This window comes from Procambarus clarkii, chromosome 10, assembly GCF_040958095.1.
Source record: "Procambarus clarkii isolate CNS0578487 chromosome 10, FALCON_Pclarkii_2.0, whole genome shotgun sequence".
NCBI lineage: Eukaryota > Metazoa > Arthropoda > Malacostraca > Decapoda > Cambaridae > Procambarus > Procambarus clarkii.
Window position 1 is genome coordinate 41844318 of NC_091159.1, and position 14771 is coordinate 41859088.

The 14771-nt window shown below is 48.7% G+C and overlaps 1 protein-coding gene across 2 annotated transcripts in view; it reads left to right on the forward strand.

The window, feature by feature from the left end:
• The window catches only part of LOC123773731 (endoribonuclease Dicer), a 143958-nt gene that overhangs the window by 75824 nt on the left and 53363 nt on the right, over positions 1 to 14771 (forward strand). For both annotated transcript variants that reach the window (XM_069321918.1, XM_069321917.1), the window contains exon 6: positions 7899 to 8057. In XM_069321918.1, coding sequence (XP_069178019.1) covers positions 7899 to 8057 — 159 coding nt within the window. The remainder of the gene's footprint in view (positions 1 to 7898; positions 8058 to 14771) is intronic.

Consider the following 14771-nt stretch of genomic DNA (forward strand, 5'->3'; position numbering starts at 1 on the left):
AAACGTCTGAGGGTTTCGGAGTCGGGACAAGGGTTCGTTGGTCTTGAGACTCAGCCAGTCTCGGGGAATGCCCCTTCCTGTGTGGCGACGGAGGCATTCGAGTCTCCTCCCCCGGCCGAAGCCTCTGGGTATGACCAGTGAGCGTCATTCTATCCGGCTTCTATGGCTGCGCCGGCCTTGTTTATTGGGGTCGGTGCTTGGGTGGAGGACTCAGCCCCGGGTCCTGTGGAGGAGGAACCTGGGGCTGGGGAGGGGCCCCCGGGGTTCAGCGGGGCCTTGAACCCCGCCTGGGTTTTTCTGCCCTCTGAGCGGGGCTTATTGTTACAAGGAGTGGGGTTTTCTTTTCCCCCCTCTGCGTACAAGTTGGATTTGGCGTCTGCCCCTTCCCTGGTTCAGTTCTGTGTTTTCCCGGGCACTTCGGTTCCGTCTTTCCGGAGATTTTCGGCTTATCGCATCCAACCTGCTGCGGTGCGGGCGGCCCTTGCGACAAACCTCCTGCGTGACCCAGATTATGCCTCGCTAATGGATCCCTCGGCTTTCAAATTTTGGAATTCGTTCCATTTCTGGTTCCGTTACGAGGTTCCAGTGTTGTCCTGGCTGTCGGACTCTCCTGTCTTTACCTTGGAGGCTTGGCACTCCTTCTGCCGTTACCGCACGCTTGAGTGGTAGGAGGCTTCGACGGTGCTTCAGGTTTTCCTTGGGGGAGACCTTGAGCACCTCAATGCATGCTTGTTTGCTCCTGCCCTTCCTCGCGATGTTGGTGTCGTTCTGCTCCGTGTGCAGGTTCCCTCCCTTTCGGCGGTGCAGGTGGCAGAGGACTTGCGCGCTCAGGGCCTTTTGGTTGCGGCCTTGCACTTCTTTTCCCTCCTGGAGCTGTTTTCCAACTGGCTCACAGAGGATGTGGGGGTGCGTGGGGCTGATCTGGGTCTGGCGCCTTAGCCTCTGCGGTTCGCTCGTCGGCTGCCTTGCTCCAGCTTTTCGCACCGATCTTTAAGGATGCGGTGGCTCTGTTTTATGCCTCCTGGCTCGCGTGTCGGCAGACTGTGCTTGCCTCCTTTGTGGAATCTGCTTGGGCCTTGGGTCTTAGAATGTCTTCCCCTTGTTGCCCTCTCTTGTTTGAGGTTTCCACTGTTGCGCAGTATATTCAGGCTGCTTCAGCTTCTTGCCGTCCTATGTCGGACTTGATGGTTCTCTGGGGGTCCCATGGTGGACCTTTCCGGAAGGGTTGTGCCAAGGCTCGGGGTTCCTCTCGACGTGGTAGGCCACTTTGGTGTCAGGTTCGGGTTCGGCTCCTCCTGCAGACCAGCCTTCGTCTGGTCGGCACAGTGTTTGCTCTGTGTGAGGTTCTGGGTCTCGTAAGGGGCACTGGCCTTTTCGCGGTTCGCCCCATTAATGGGGCGATGGGGGGGGAGTCTTGCACTGTTCGCTCATACCTGGTCCCATGATTTGTGGGTGTTTCGGGTCGTTTCGCACGGCCTCCAGTGGCATTGTGTGGCCCCTCCCCCTGCGGAGGAGGGGGTTCGGGCTGGCGGGGCAGGCTTCTTCCCCTGCACTCTGTCAGGTCATCTTGGAGTGGGTTTGCTTGGGGCGTGGTCGAAACAACGTTTCTCGAATGGGTTTCTCGTCTGTTTCCAGTCCCAAAACGGGACTGCGTGGACCTGCAGTTCATTCTGGACTTGTCCCGTCTGAACCCCTGGGTTCATTGCCCCTCCTTTCGGATGACCACGCTGTCCCAGGTTCGGCTTCTGTTGGAGCCGGGCGCTTGGATGGTGTCCCTGGACCTCCGGGGCGCTTATTGCAACCCATCCTCCAAATTGACAGTACGATTTAATACTAAGTGTAATAAGTACACTTTCTTACTGTCATAAACAGTGCATAATTAAACTTATGGGGCTGTTACATTTACCCAACTCCCTTCCCCGATTTAACTCTCACCGTTTTTCTGTTAAGACACTCAGAATTTTAGGATGAAGTTTTCTAAATCAACTTGTCATATACAAGTTTTAAATATTAGGAATTTTTTTTTCAGGTTTATTAAACAATGTAGATTTTATACAAAATTTTAAAATATCCTGAGTTTCTTTACAATTTATTGATATATTTTAGTTTTGTTTTATTAGTTTTATAAAACTGTAATATCAATATAGCTATAGGTTAAGTACTAATTGTAATTAAGAAGCAATAAAATTATTATCTTCAAAACTAAGACGGTTAGGTGAGGTTGTGGTTTTCTATTCAGTTTTTCAGGGAAACTCAAATATTCACAATATATTTGACAGTACGATTTAATACTAAGTGAAAATAAGTACAATTCCTAACTGCTATGAATAGTACATAATTGCACTTATTTGTCTTCTTACATTTACCACCCCATTTTTGGAGGACGGGCTGCTTATTGGCACGTCCTGATTCATCTGGGGTTCAGGGACTGGTTGGTTTTGTTGTGGGGGTTTGTGCTTACCGCTTTCGTTGTCTCCCGTTCGGGTTGAACCTAGCACCTCACGTTTTCACGCGCCTTATGCGGATCATGGTGACACGTCTGCGTCTGTTAGGGGTTCGGGTGTCGGCCTACCTCGACGACTGGCTGGTTTGGGCTCCCAGTCAGTCCGCTTGTCTGCTCGCCAGAGATCTGGTTCTTTCTCAGCTCGCTGGGTTCGGGTTCTTGGTGAACTGGAGGCAGGCCTATCTGGTTCCCTCCCAGGTTCGGACCTGGCTGGGCCTTGTGTGGGACTCTCGGACCGCTTCCTTGTCTCTTCCTCTGGAGTTTCTTCTGCGGCTGTGGTCCCACATGTGCCCGTTTTTGGGGAGCTCCCGGGTCACCCGGTGGTTGCTTGGGGGTCTGTGCGGGAGCCTGGACTAGATTCACGACGCTCCATGTATTTCTTTGCAAGTAGGTTTCCTACGAAGGTTCCTAAGTATTCCCTAAGAAGATGCTTAGGTGCAATTCAGGTAGGTAAACTTACGAAGATATTTGGGTTTTGGGTCTGGTTCACCTGCATGCCGACAGAGGTCACTACTGTGTTTCGTTTGACCAATCAGAGAGCAGGCAACATTCTTCATCTTGAAGATTTAGCCAATCACGACGCTGCCTTATCGCAGCTCATCTGCGCTCTATTTATGTCGAATTTTCTTATAAAATTAGTGTATTTAGAAGTAAAACTATGTTTTTTCAACTTTTACAGCCAGCACCGACATTGTAGTAAACAAATATGTTTCATTTGTTGTTTACCTACGTAATTCCAAGAGATACTGGAAGTCTAGTTCCAAGTCTAGCTGTCCTTGTTGCTCGGAAGATGCGCTGACAATTATTGTATATATTTACTGATTTTACCCAAGGGCCACTATCTATCTAGCGGCCTCGACGAGAACAGAAAACCGGCAGCTTGTTAAAGGGCCCACCAATTGTCTCAATGATATTTTTTTGCTGGAATTTGGCATTTACGGCTTCAGCGGGTAGGCGGTTCCATGGGTTTATAACCCTCTTGGTGGAAAAAACATCTGTTTTCAGTCCTACTTAGTGATGTAGTGATATAGTGTTGGAGAGAACATACTCTCCAACACTATATCTGTGATTGCCCTGTTATCAGTGACTTCATATCAAATGGTATGAGGTACTTTGAGCTCTGTAATTACTTCATACTCAGGAATATTGGAAGATATTCTTGTGCTGCACCCAGATTTTGCCAGTGGAGGCTATAGATCAGTCTTAAGTATTTTGTTCTCTCCTGATTCCATGTATGACTGGCCATCCTGTGAGGTGAGGATGTTGGATGAGCTTGTAGCTGGTTGTTGATCTACACTGTGTGGTCCTTCATACAGAATAGGGAAGCAGCACATTGCTGTGTATACCTAAGCATATTAAAAAATACATTGTTTGAGAGGAGTCTTGTAGAAACTGATTAGAGTAATTATGATGTTTCCATGATTCAGTGCTTACTTCTTGTGAAAATTGTGAAGTTGATGTTTAGTCAGAGTTGATTTGTTTTTTGTGTTGAGGCTGGTATTTTCTCCCTTGATTCCATGTATGCCTATCCATCCTGTGAGATGGGAGTATTAGATAAACTTGTAGCTAGTTTTTTATCTACACTGTAATATTCCATATAGAATAGGGTAGCAGCACATTGCTGTGTATACCTACACTTCTTAATAAAAAAAATCAGTAATAAAGATTTTAAATTATAGTTTGTATTATTACAAGTATTATCCTTATTAAATCATGTTAACCATGGATCATTAAGATCTCATATTGATATGTAATAGTCATATTTCTTTTGAATCATTCATTAAATTGTGCATTATGTCTCAATTTTTCACTTCCATGGAGATACTGTTCAGTACAAAACGATAGGATAAAAATGAACCAGTAATATTTCTTTCATTATACTGTATTTTTTATTTAAATAACTGCATCAATATTTTTACAGCTGACAGGATTTGGTTTATTGTTACACACAATGGTGCTACATAGCCTTCCCAGCTTGGTGCCTTCTTTTAATAATTACTTACTGATTAATAAATAAATAATAATAAATAAATTTTATTCAGGAAAAGTACATACATAGTTGATTTACAAACATAATGTTGGATTTATAGACAAAACTAGTACATACAATACCTAAAGCCACTAATTCTCATAGCATTTCAGGCAAGGTGTGGGGGGAAAAACACTTAGACTAAAACTTAATAGTAATTGGGATTAGGTACAGTATAAATTGTGTTGAAAGTAGGAGTAAAAAATAAAAAAAGGGGGGGAACATAGCAGAAATCAGCAATTATACACGATGGTGAACAAACAGCATTGTTTAAAAAATAGCAAGACATGGGTTGACATTTAGCGGGTAAGGTAGGTTACATGGAGTTAATTAGGTAGTACTTGGTTTTACTCTTAAACTGGTTGAGAAAGGTACAGCCTTTGACATGATTCGGGAGGTCATTCCACATTCTGGGTACCTTGATTTGTAGAGCACTTCTAGTTTGGTTACACACAGCCAAATTGTGTAATAGGAAGGTCTTTGACACAAATTTGTTCGATGCTAAATGTAGAGGAATCAGCTGAGTATTCCTCAAATAAAATAAGCTGCCTCGGCTTATAAGGTAAATAAAATAAGCATTCCTTAAATAAGTAGCTGCCTCACCTCACTGCCTTACTGCTACATATCCTTCCCAGCATGGTGCCTTCTTTTGATAATTACTTGTTCCACACTCAAGTTGTGTAACAGGAAGAGGTCTTGGACCCCTACTTCCCCCTCTCTCTTTTTTAATAGTCCATATAGTCATAATTATAGCTTTAAGTATTCAATGAGAAAAGTTTTTGAAGTTTTAACTCTTCTCCTTACCTGACATCACTTGTGCAGCATATTTTTATTTATGTCTCACCCACATTTAATTTCAAAATTAAACCAAACTAAATAAATTAGAAATGGGTATGTATAGCTAAGGTACACCCTTATTACTAGGTGAACAGGGGCATTTGGTGATAGTAAATGATCCCATTAGGGAGGCCTCATCACCTTCTCTCATATTTCATGTTCACCAGTGTTTATTTACTTAATAACTACTGGTATAATATCTTGCTATTATAAAACTAATTCTAATATCATAAAAGACATATTTACTTCAAGTTTTAAGCAGAGAATGCATATATAACTAACACGAAGGACTCCTCTTCACAAAATTCACCAGCTATTGTTTATATTAAAATCTTAAAATTGATCCTCCGTGTTGTGTAGTAGAGAAAAATAGTTATATCCTCTATTAAGGTGGGGGTTCCTGTACCTCTTCCCCTGGTTCAGCTGTTGCTCCAGGTCCTGACTCGCTTGGAGACTTACCAGGGAAGAGTTGTCCTCTTGGCCCCTTGGTGGCCGGCCCAGTCGTGGTTTTCAGGCGCTGCTTGCTCGGTGTCCAAACCCGGAGGTTTTTCCGCAGCTCCACCTCTTCCAGCAGATCGGATCGGTATGTCATGTGGATGGTTCGATCTTCTCCTCGAGTTTTAGCGTGTGGTGTTTTTAACTCAAGTTTATCATCTCTATGGTGATCAGGTGGCTGAACTGTCCTGGTCATTGGATAGAGTGCTCTGTTTTCTTTCTTCTCATTTTGTTGTGGCCCCTTCAGTCCCGGATTGTTTTTCGAAGGTTCTTTTATTGTTGGCATTGGCCTTTGGGGGTCAGGTGGGTGAGCATCATGCTCTCCTCCGGCGCAGAGATTTCTGCTCCTTCGGTCGGGGTGATCGTTTTTTTTGTCTGCAGCCTTCTTCTTTTCTGGTGAAGAATGAGACTGCTGCTCTCTGGAGGGGTCCCTGGGTTGTTGATGCTTGGTTGGTTAGGCCGGGGGTGCACCATGTTTTGTATCCGGTTGCGGCTCTTCATCGGTATTTGCGCTCCACGGCTTCTGTGTCCGTGGACGCGCTTTGGGTTGATCCAGTTTCCTTTCGTCCCTGTTCGAGGGTGCGGGTCTTCCAGTTCGTCCGCAGGGTTATTAAGGCTTGCCAGCCTGCGGTCTATCCCCGTGCCCATGACGTCTGCAAGTTCGCGGCTCTTGCCGCTGTCTTTGGCAATATGTCCTGGACTGACATTCAGGCGCAGGGATTTTGGCGGTTGAACAGGGTCCTGGCTGCTCGTTACCTAGTAAACATTCCTGGGCCCAGTCGGGACTGTGTCGCTTTGGGTTGGCGGATGCAGCCAGTTGTCTCGACTTGGGGTTGAGGAGTGAGCAGCAACCGCCTCCCGGGTGAGTTCCTATTCATTTCATCTGTGGGTAGTTAGCTCCGGGGAGCCGTAGGGGCTTTCCCCAAAAAACCAGCGTTGAATGTAATGAAACGCCATTTTTTGGGTGAGTTCCGGAGGCTCCCTGGCATCCCTCCCTCCCTCCGGTTGGCGTTTTTTTCACGTGTTTTGACATCCAGCCTCAGAACTGGGGTGTGGATCGCCGGTGCGGTAGGTCTGGGGCTACCCCTTCCCCCTCCCGGGGAGGGGGGGGCTGCGCAGACAGCGGCGCGACGACGGGTGACATCATATTAGTTTGCTTGTTTTTGTTTGGAGAGTTCTATCCACTCGTTTGGCTTTTGGTTGTAATTTTCACCAGAATAGGGGTTTGTTTTGGTACGCCTACTTTTCTGGGTGCCTAACCCAGTCAATGGCAGACATAGAATGCTTCCAGTTACACGGGGGTTTCTATAGGCCATTGCTCCCCTTGCCTCTCTAGAGGGGGCCAGGTTCTGGCTTGTGGTCCCCGATAGGCCCATAAGAACTCCATACACATGGCTGATGCCAAAGTCTGACATTAGCATATCAGCCTAGTAAGCTCCAGGGAGCCTCCAGGACTCGCCTAGAAAATGGCGTTTCATTACATTTAATGCTGGTTTTTTATTCACTGCTCTCCTCTAATTTCCTTTCGATAGCAGTGTGAATTATATTATATAGTGTGTGTTGTTTTGACCAATGAGACTCGTCATACAAAGCGTTTGTTCATTCATAATCCATTCATAACCATTACTACAACAACAAATGTGGCGTTGTCATTTTGCATGTTCCACAGACTTGGGGGCTAAAGGAATTTTTTCGTTGACTATACCTAATCACGACCCATACCTACCAGGAGAGGGTTTTGGGAGGTCTTCTACTCCCTGAGCCCGGCCTGAGGCCAGGCTCGACTTGTGATAACTTGGTCCAACAGGCTGTTGCTTGGAGTGGCCTGCAGGCCCACTTATCTAATACAGCCTGGTTGGTCTTTCACTTCTTGCCATGTAAAAATACACAAATTGGACACCAAGGGGGGGGGGGGGTGGACTTTATAAATGTTATAATTTACTGTCGGTTTTGATAATTTCAGTACATTAAAGTTATTTTAATTTATTTTTACTAGTGTTCAGATGTATTACAGGTAAATCTTTTAATCTTTAGATCCGTGGGTCATTGTCGAATGGCAGTAAGCGTACAGTGTTTGTTGTGAACACTGTTCCTCTGGTCCATCAGCAAGCATTTGCAATAGAAAACCACACAGGACTAAATGTTGGCAAATATGAAGGGTCAATGGGTGTGGATTATTGGACTGATGATCAGGTGAGTAATGGCTGTAACATGCTAGATATTCCTTGGCTTTGTGTTCTAAAGGTACAATAAACCCTGTGGTGTTCCAAGGTGCTGTGGCTGACTACAGTTATAAGGTGGATATAAATCCGTCGCTTGATTATTGGCTTTACTGTATAAGCTTGCTTATCCGAATTATATAGGAAGGATCTCCTGCCGGATAACCCAGACATGTGGATAAGTAGAATTCTTACCGGGGAAGTCTGAAAGTTAACACATTCAAATTTTTTTTTACCACAACCAACATAATTTGAATTGCCAAACACAGACTATAATTATAAAATATTCACGTACAGTTCATTACTGTAATAAATTTTAAACGGAAACTTCAGCTTACTTTGTTGTAGTTCGTCGTCTTAATTGACGCTACACATCTTGAAGTTAAGAATTCTTGAAAATTGCCATAACCTAACGTAACCCAACATTAAAATTAATACTTAAAATTACTGTAGAGTACATGAGCTTGGTAAGGTCAGTTTTGACTGCCAGCTACTGAAGCCTCACTGGTTGAAGGCTCTTGGCTTGCTTGTGAGGCGTCACTGGTTGAAGGTCCTTGGCTTGCTTGTGAGGCCTCACTGGTGAAGGTTCTTGGCTTGCTTGTGATTCTAGCCATTCAACCACATTTTGTCTTTCTAAATTTTCACCAGCATTTCTGAAAACTGTCAGGTAACCCAAAGATTCAGAAAAGTGAACTTCGGATAAGTGAGCTTATACAGTAATTATACTGATACATGACTACCAGTGAACTAAGCAAGCATAGTGGACATCCTTTACTTAGGTTTTGATTTGTTGTTTACATGGATGCCTTATGGAATGCAAGTGACATCTTTCAGTACGCTATTTGAAGGCGTGACAGAAAAATTTAGAAAGGTGAAAGAGTTGCTATCCTGAGGAATGAACATCTAATAGCTAGAAAATTAATAATTGACAACCCTTGAAGTCGACATAATGGTGCTGGAAACCTACCGTCAGAATGATAAACTGATAATTATTACTGCCTACAGTCAAACAGCAAGCAACACATAACTAATGAAGAACTAGATGACAAAAGAGAGGGCCTTATAATAATCATGAGAGAAATTGTAGTAAGAGAATATAAAGATAAATCACAATTCTTGAAACTTGATGACATCATTTTGAAACATGTAGACTTGTAAGCCTATGAAGTATTGGCAGAGAACGTCTGGACTGGCCAGTTCGTAAACCTCATCTTGGAGTCTTTTGTGTGTTAACATGTTACACAAGATTTATTAAAGAACTTTCTAAGTTCTCCATAGAATACTTTCTTTAAAAAAGTATTTCATTTGCTTAATGTTACTCATTCTCTTGTAACTTATAATGCATCGCATTCTTTATTTCCAAAAAGACATGGGCACTTTTACCCAAGAGGGGAAGTTACTGAATGTCAAATATCTCTTCTTCTTTCCTAGTGAATATAGTTCATTGGAACAAGACCATACTGTATTTTAAAGTTAATTTCAATATATTTCCTTTTTTTATTTTTGCTGGATAGATTGGATAAATTCATTTGTTGCCAATGTTTCTAAATAAAATAAAATTTGCCAATTTGTAATGCAGTGCATCCTGTTGCCAACCACCACACAGCCTTCAGTCATCATCTAGAATTTTCTTCTGCACAGCTGCCACACTCTTCATGGCTCCCCTTCCATACACACTTGAGGGAAACACTGGTATATTCCCACTCCACTAAAATGTTGTGAACTCATTGGTCTAATGAGGGCAAAGTTATGCCACCACAAACCCAAAATCATCTTCCTGTTTACCTAGTGGCATGCTTAGTAAATTCATTAAACAATAAAGCAAGATTAGAAAAATTATGAAAAAATTCAATTAATTATATTTATTTTACATGATTAACCAATGAACCTTAGTTCTTCGTGTCTCCCATGGAATCTGGATTTTGGTTTTCAGCAATGCAAAATTGAAGGAAACTTTTAGTGGACAGATTTGGTCTTGATTTTTGCAAAATCTGTTATTCCAGGGTCCAAATTTTTGGGATGCCACTGTACAGTATATAATAATGATATTGATAATAAAAATGAAATAAAGTGGAAAAGGAGCAAATGGTACATACAATATAAAATATAATTTAACTCACTATTTCTGGGGGGAGCCCCGTCGGCTCCCCGGAGCTATCCCAGGCTGATATGCTAATGTCAGACTTTGGCATCAGTCATGTGTATGGAGTTCTTAGGCCTACCGGGGACCACGGCCAGAACCGGGCCCCCTCAGAGAGGCAAGGGGAGCAATGGCCTATAGAAGCCCCCGTGTAGTTGGAAGCATTCTATGTCTGCCATCGACCGGAACAGGCACCCAGAAAGGTAAGCGCCCCAAAACAAACCCCTATTCTGGTTAAAATTGCTACCTAAAACCGAACTAGTGGATAGAACTCCCCAACCGAAAACAAGCAAACTAGTGTGATGTCACACACTGCCGCGCCGCTGTCTGCGCAGCTCCCCCCTCCCCGGGAGGGGGAAGGGGGAGCCCCAGACCCCCCGCGCCGGCTACCCACACCTCAGTTCTTGAGGCTGATGCTATAGGCGATGGTCGTGTGCTCTGGCTCCGGTGTCGCTACTACACTGTGCTTTGCGTGTGGTGTTAGTTTTGTGGGTGCGAGAGCCAGGAGTTATCTTCAGTACTCGGGCTGCATGCGCCTAGGGCTGCCTTCCCTAGGTGCCCTGTAAGTACTGCCCTTGGGGCTTGGGGCCACCTTCCACAGGCTCCTCGGGGTCTGCCTCTGCTGGTCCGTTTTACCTTTCGGTTTTTCGGCCGCCTGTTGGGCTCTTGGGTGTTCTGTTCTCCCTTGTTACCGGCAGGTAAGAGGCAGTTTGCACTGGTAGGGGCGCAGGGTGCTGCTCAGCTTGTATTTCCCGACATCGCGGCCGGCTCTGTTCCTTGGGGTTCGCTGTCCTCTTGCGGGGTTTTGTTTTTCTTTTTGTTTTTGCCTGGTGGGGGGTTCTGTCATTTTATTCAGTTTGTTTTTGCCCTTCCACTGTTCTCCTCGGTGGCGCCCCCTGCTAGGTCCCCGTGAGTGTACACGTCCCTGGGGTTCAGCTTTAGAAGTTTGCTTGGTAGTTTTGGGCGCCGGTTTGCAGCACCCTGCCTGGGACTACCTGAGCGCGAGTCCTCTTAAAGTAAACGCTCAGGACCCTGGGAATCCCCTGGGGGGCGCGTGGGTCCGATGGATGTGACCCCAGAGTCCCCACTCGCTGTGTGCGAGTTTGAGGGTTGCTCGGTCCCCTTGTCTCAGGGTGACCCTCATTGTTTTTGCCTCTGCCACGCTGCCTGTTGGGTCGGTGATACTTTCGACCCTGAGTCCTGTGAGTGTTGCTGCTTGCTTGTGACTCAATTTACCCAATCCTCTGATGATTCTATTTGGGTACAGGCGGCACGTGCGTTGCAGTCTAGGTTTCGTCTGTTGCAACGCGCTCGGCTGGTTGCTTCCCCGGATGCCCCGGGGCTGCCCCGCTTTGCTTTTCGAGACCCGGACTTGGGGGTGGGGGTCGCTTCGATCCTGGTTCAGTCCGCACCTCCTCGTCCTTCCCCTTCTGTTCGTTCTGGTCCCCCGCCCCTGCTTCCGGCCCTGAATGAGTGCTTGTTTGCCCCTGCCCTTCCCCGCGATGTGGGCGTTATTCAGCTCCATGTGCAGGTTCCCTCCCTTTCGGCGGCGCTCGTGGCGGAGGACTTGCGCGCCCGGGGCCTTTTGTGTTCGGCCTTGCGGTTCTTTTCCCTCCTGGAGCTGTCTTCGGATTGGCTAGTGGAGGATGTGGGGACGCTTGGGTCCGTCCCGGGGTCCGGCACCTTGTCCTCGGCTGCGCGTTCGTCGGCTGCCTTGTTGAAGCTGTTCACGCCGATTTTGCGGGATGCGGTTTCCCTGTTCTATGCTTCCCGTCTCGCGTGTCGGCAGGCGGTGCTGGGTTCCTCCGTGGAATCTGCTTGGGCTCTGGCTCTTAGGCGTTCTTCACCTTTTTGTCCTCTCCTGTTTGGGGAGTTGGCCGAGGCGCAGTTTATTCAGGCTGCGTCGGCGGCTTGTCGTCCGATGTCGGACTTGTTGGTTTTCCGGGGGGTCCCGGGGTGGGTCTTCCCGGAAAGGTCGTGCCAGGGCTCGGGGTTCCTCTCGTCGTGGTAGGCCTCTGGTGTCAGGTTTGGGGTTGGCTCCTCCTGCGGACCCTCCCTCGTCTGGTCGGCGCGGTGTTCGCGCTGTGCGGGGTTCTGGGTCTCGTAAGGGTCGCCGGCCCTTTCGCGGTTTGCCCCCTTGACGGGGCGATGGGGGGGCGGCTTGCGCTGTTCGCCCGCGCCTGGTCCCAGATTCGTGGGCCTTTCGGGTCGTGTCTCGCGGCCTGCGGTGGCGTTGGGTGGCCCCTCCCCCCTTTGGGGGGTCGGGGCTGGCAGGGCAGGCTTCTTCCCCTGCGCTCTGTCGAGTCGTCTTGGAGTGGGTACGCTTGGGCGTCGTCGAAACGACGTCGTCCCTCAGATGGGTTTCCCGTCTGTTTCCGGTTCCGAAACGGGACTGCGCGGACCTGCGGTTCATTCTGAACTTGTCCCGTCTGAACCCCTGGGTTCATTGCCCCTCCTTTCGGATGACTACGCTGTCTCAGGTTCGGCTCCTCTTGGAGCCGGGAGCTTGGATGGTGTCCCTGGACCTCCGGGACGCTTATTGGCATGTCCCGATTCATCCGCGGTTCAGGGACTGGCTCGGTTTTGTAGTGGGGCGTCTGAGTTACCGCTTTCGTTTTCTCCCGTTCGGGTTGAACCTGGCACCTCGCGTGTTCACACGCCTTACACGGGTTGTGGTGGCTCGTTTGCGTCTCCTAGGTGTTCGGGTGTTGGCCTACCTCGACGACTGGCTGGTTTGGGCTCCCAGCCAGTCAGCTTGCTTGCTAGCCAGGGATTTGGTTCTTTCCCAGCTCGCCGAGTTCGGGTTCTTGGTGAACTGGAGGAAGTCCCATCTGGTTCCCTCTCAGGTTCGGACTTGGCTGGGTCTCGTGTGGGACTCTCGAACCGCCTCCTTGTCTCTCCCTCCGGAGTCTCTCCTGCGGCTGCGGTCCCGCCTTCGTCTGTTTCTGGAGGGCCCTCGGGTCACCCGGCGGTTGCTCGAGGGGCTGTGCGGGAGCCTGAACTTCGCGATGGTGGTCTACCCGCCGGGTCAGGTTTGGCTTCGACGGCTGTTCTGGTTCCTTCGGGGTTCCCCTTCCGCCTCTCTCGCGATCGCAGAGTTCGACCCCCGGGGGCCTTGCGTCGGTTGTTGCGTCACCGGCTTCCTCTTCGGGTTTTTCGGGGTTCAGTGCCTTGGCGCCTACCCGAGCCCTCGCTCGATGTGTACACGGATGCGTCGTCTCTCGGCTGGGGTTTTGTGACCAGTGCTCACCAGGCCGGCCAGGGGCGTTGGGATCCGTCCTTCCGTCGAGCTCACAGTACGGTGCGGGAGTTCGCGGCGGTGTGGTTTGCTCTGGGGAGGATTCGGGTGGCCCGCGGATCGACGATTCAGCTCCATTCGGACGGCTCTCCGGTGGTTCATTGCCTGAACCGCGGGGGTTCGATGCGGTCCTTGTCTCTTTGGGGTTGGTCGCTTCGGGTGACTCGTCTGCTGAGTTTTCGGGGTTTGGCTCTCCTGGCGGTTCACGTACGGGGCGTGTCCAACGTCTTGGCCGACGCCCTGTCTCGCTTCGTTCCCCTCTCCACGGAGTGGACGGTCGACGACGAGTCCTTCCGTTGGCTTTGCCAGACGTTCGGGCGCCCCGAAGTGGACCTCTTCGCGTCGGCGTGGTCGCGGCGTCTTCCCGTTTATGCGGCGCCCTTCCCCGATTGCGAGGCCGTCGGGGTCGATGCCTTTCGGCTAGACTGGTCGAGGTGGGGGTTCCTGTACCTCTTTCCCCCGGTTCGGCTGTTGCTCCAGGTCCTGACTCGCTTAGAGACTTACCGGGGGAGAGTTGTCCTTCTGGCCCCTTGGTGGCCGGCGCAGCCTTGGTTTCAGGCGCTGGTTGCTCGGTGTCCAAACCCGAGGGTTTTCCCGCGGCTCCGCCTCTTTCAGCAGATCGGGCCGGTACGTCACGTAGCTGGTTCGATCTTCTCCTCGAGTCTTCGCGTATGGTTTTTTTTGACTCGAGTCTATCATCATCTCTATGGTGATCAGGTGGCCTCCTTGTTGGTGTCCCACCTGAGGGCTTCTTCTCAGCGGCAGTATGAAGTTTCCTGGCGGTCCTTCCGTTTCTTTTTGCGTCTTCGTCGTGTTAGCTCCTTGTCTGTTCGGGTGGTCTTGTCCTTCCTCTCGTGGTTGTTTCAGGACCGTCATCTTATGCCTAACACTGTCGCTTCGTATCGTGCGGCGCTGGCGGAGCCGCTTCAGCTTGCTTTCGGTATCGATGTTACGTCTGCGCCGTTTCGCAAGCTGTCTCGTGCATTGTTTCACCTCCGGCCTGCTCATGCGTCGCCTGAGCCGTCCTGGTCTTTGGACAGAGTGCTCGCTTTCCTTTCATCTCCTCGTTTCGTTGTGGCCCCTTTGGTCCAGGATTGTTTTTCCAAGGCACTTTTCTTGTTGGCTTTGGCCTCTGGGGGTCGGGTAGGGGAGCTTCATGCTCTCCTCCGACGCAGGGGTTTCTGCTCTTTTGGTCGTGGTGATAGTTTTGTTCGTTTGCAGCCGTCTCCTTCTTTTCTGGCGAAGAATGA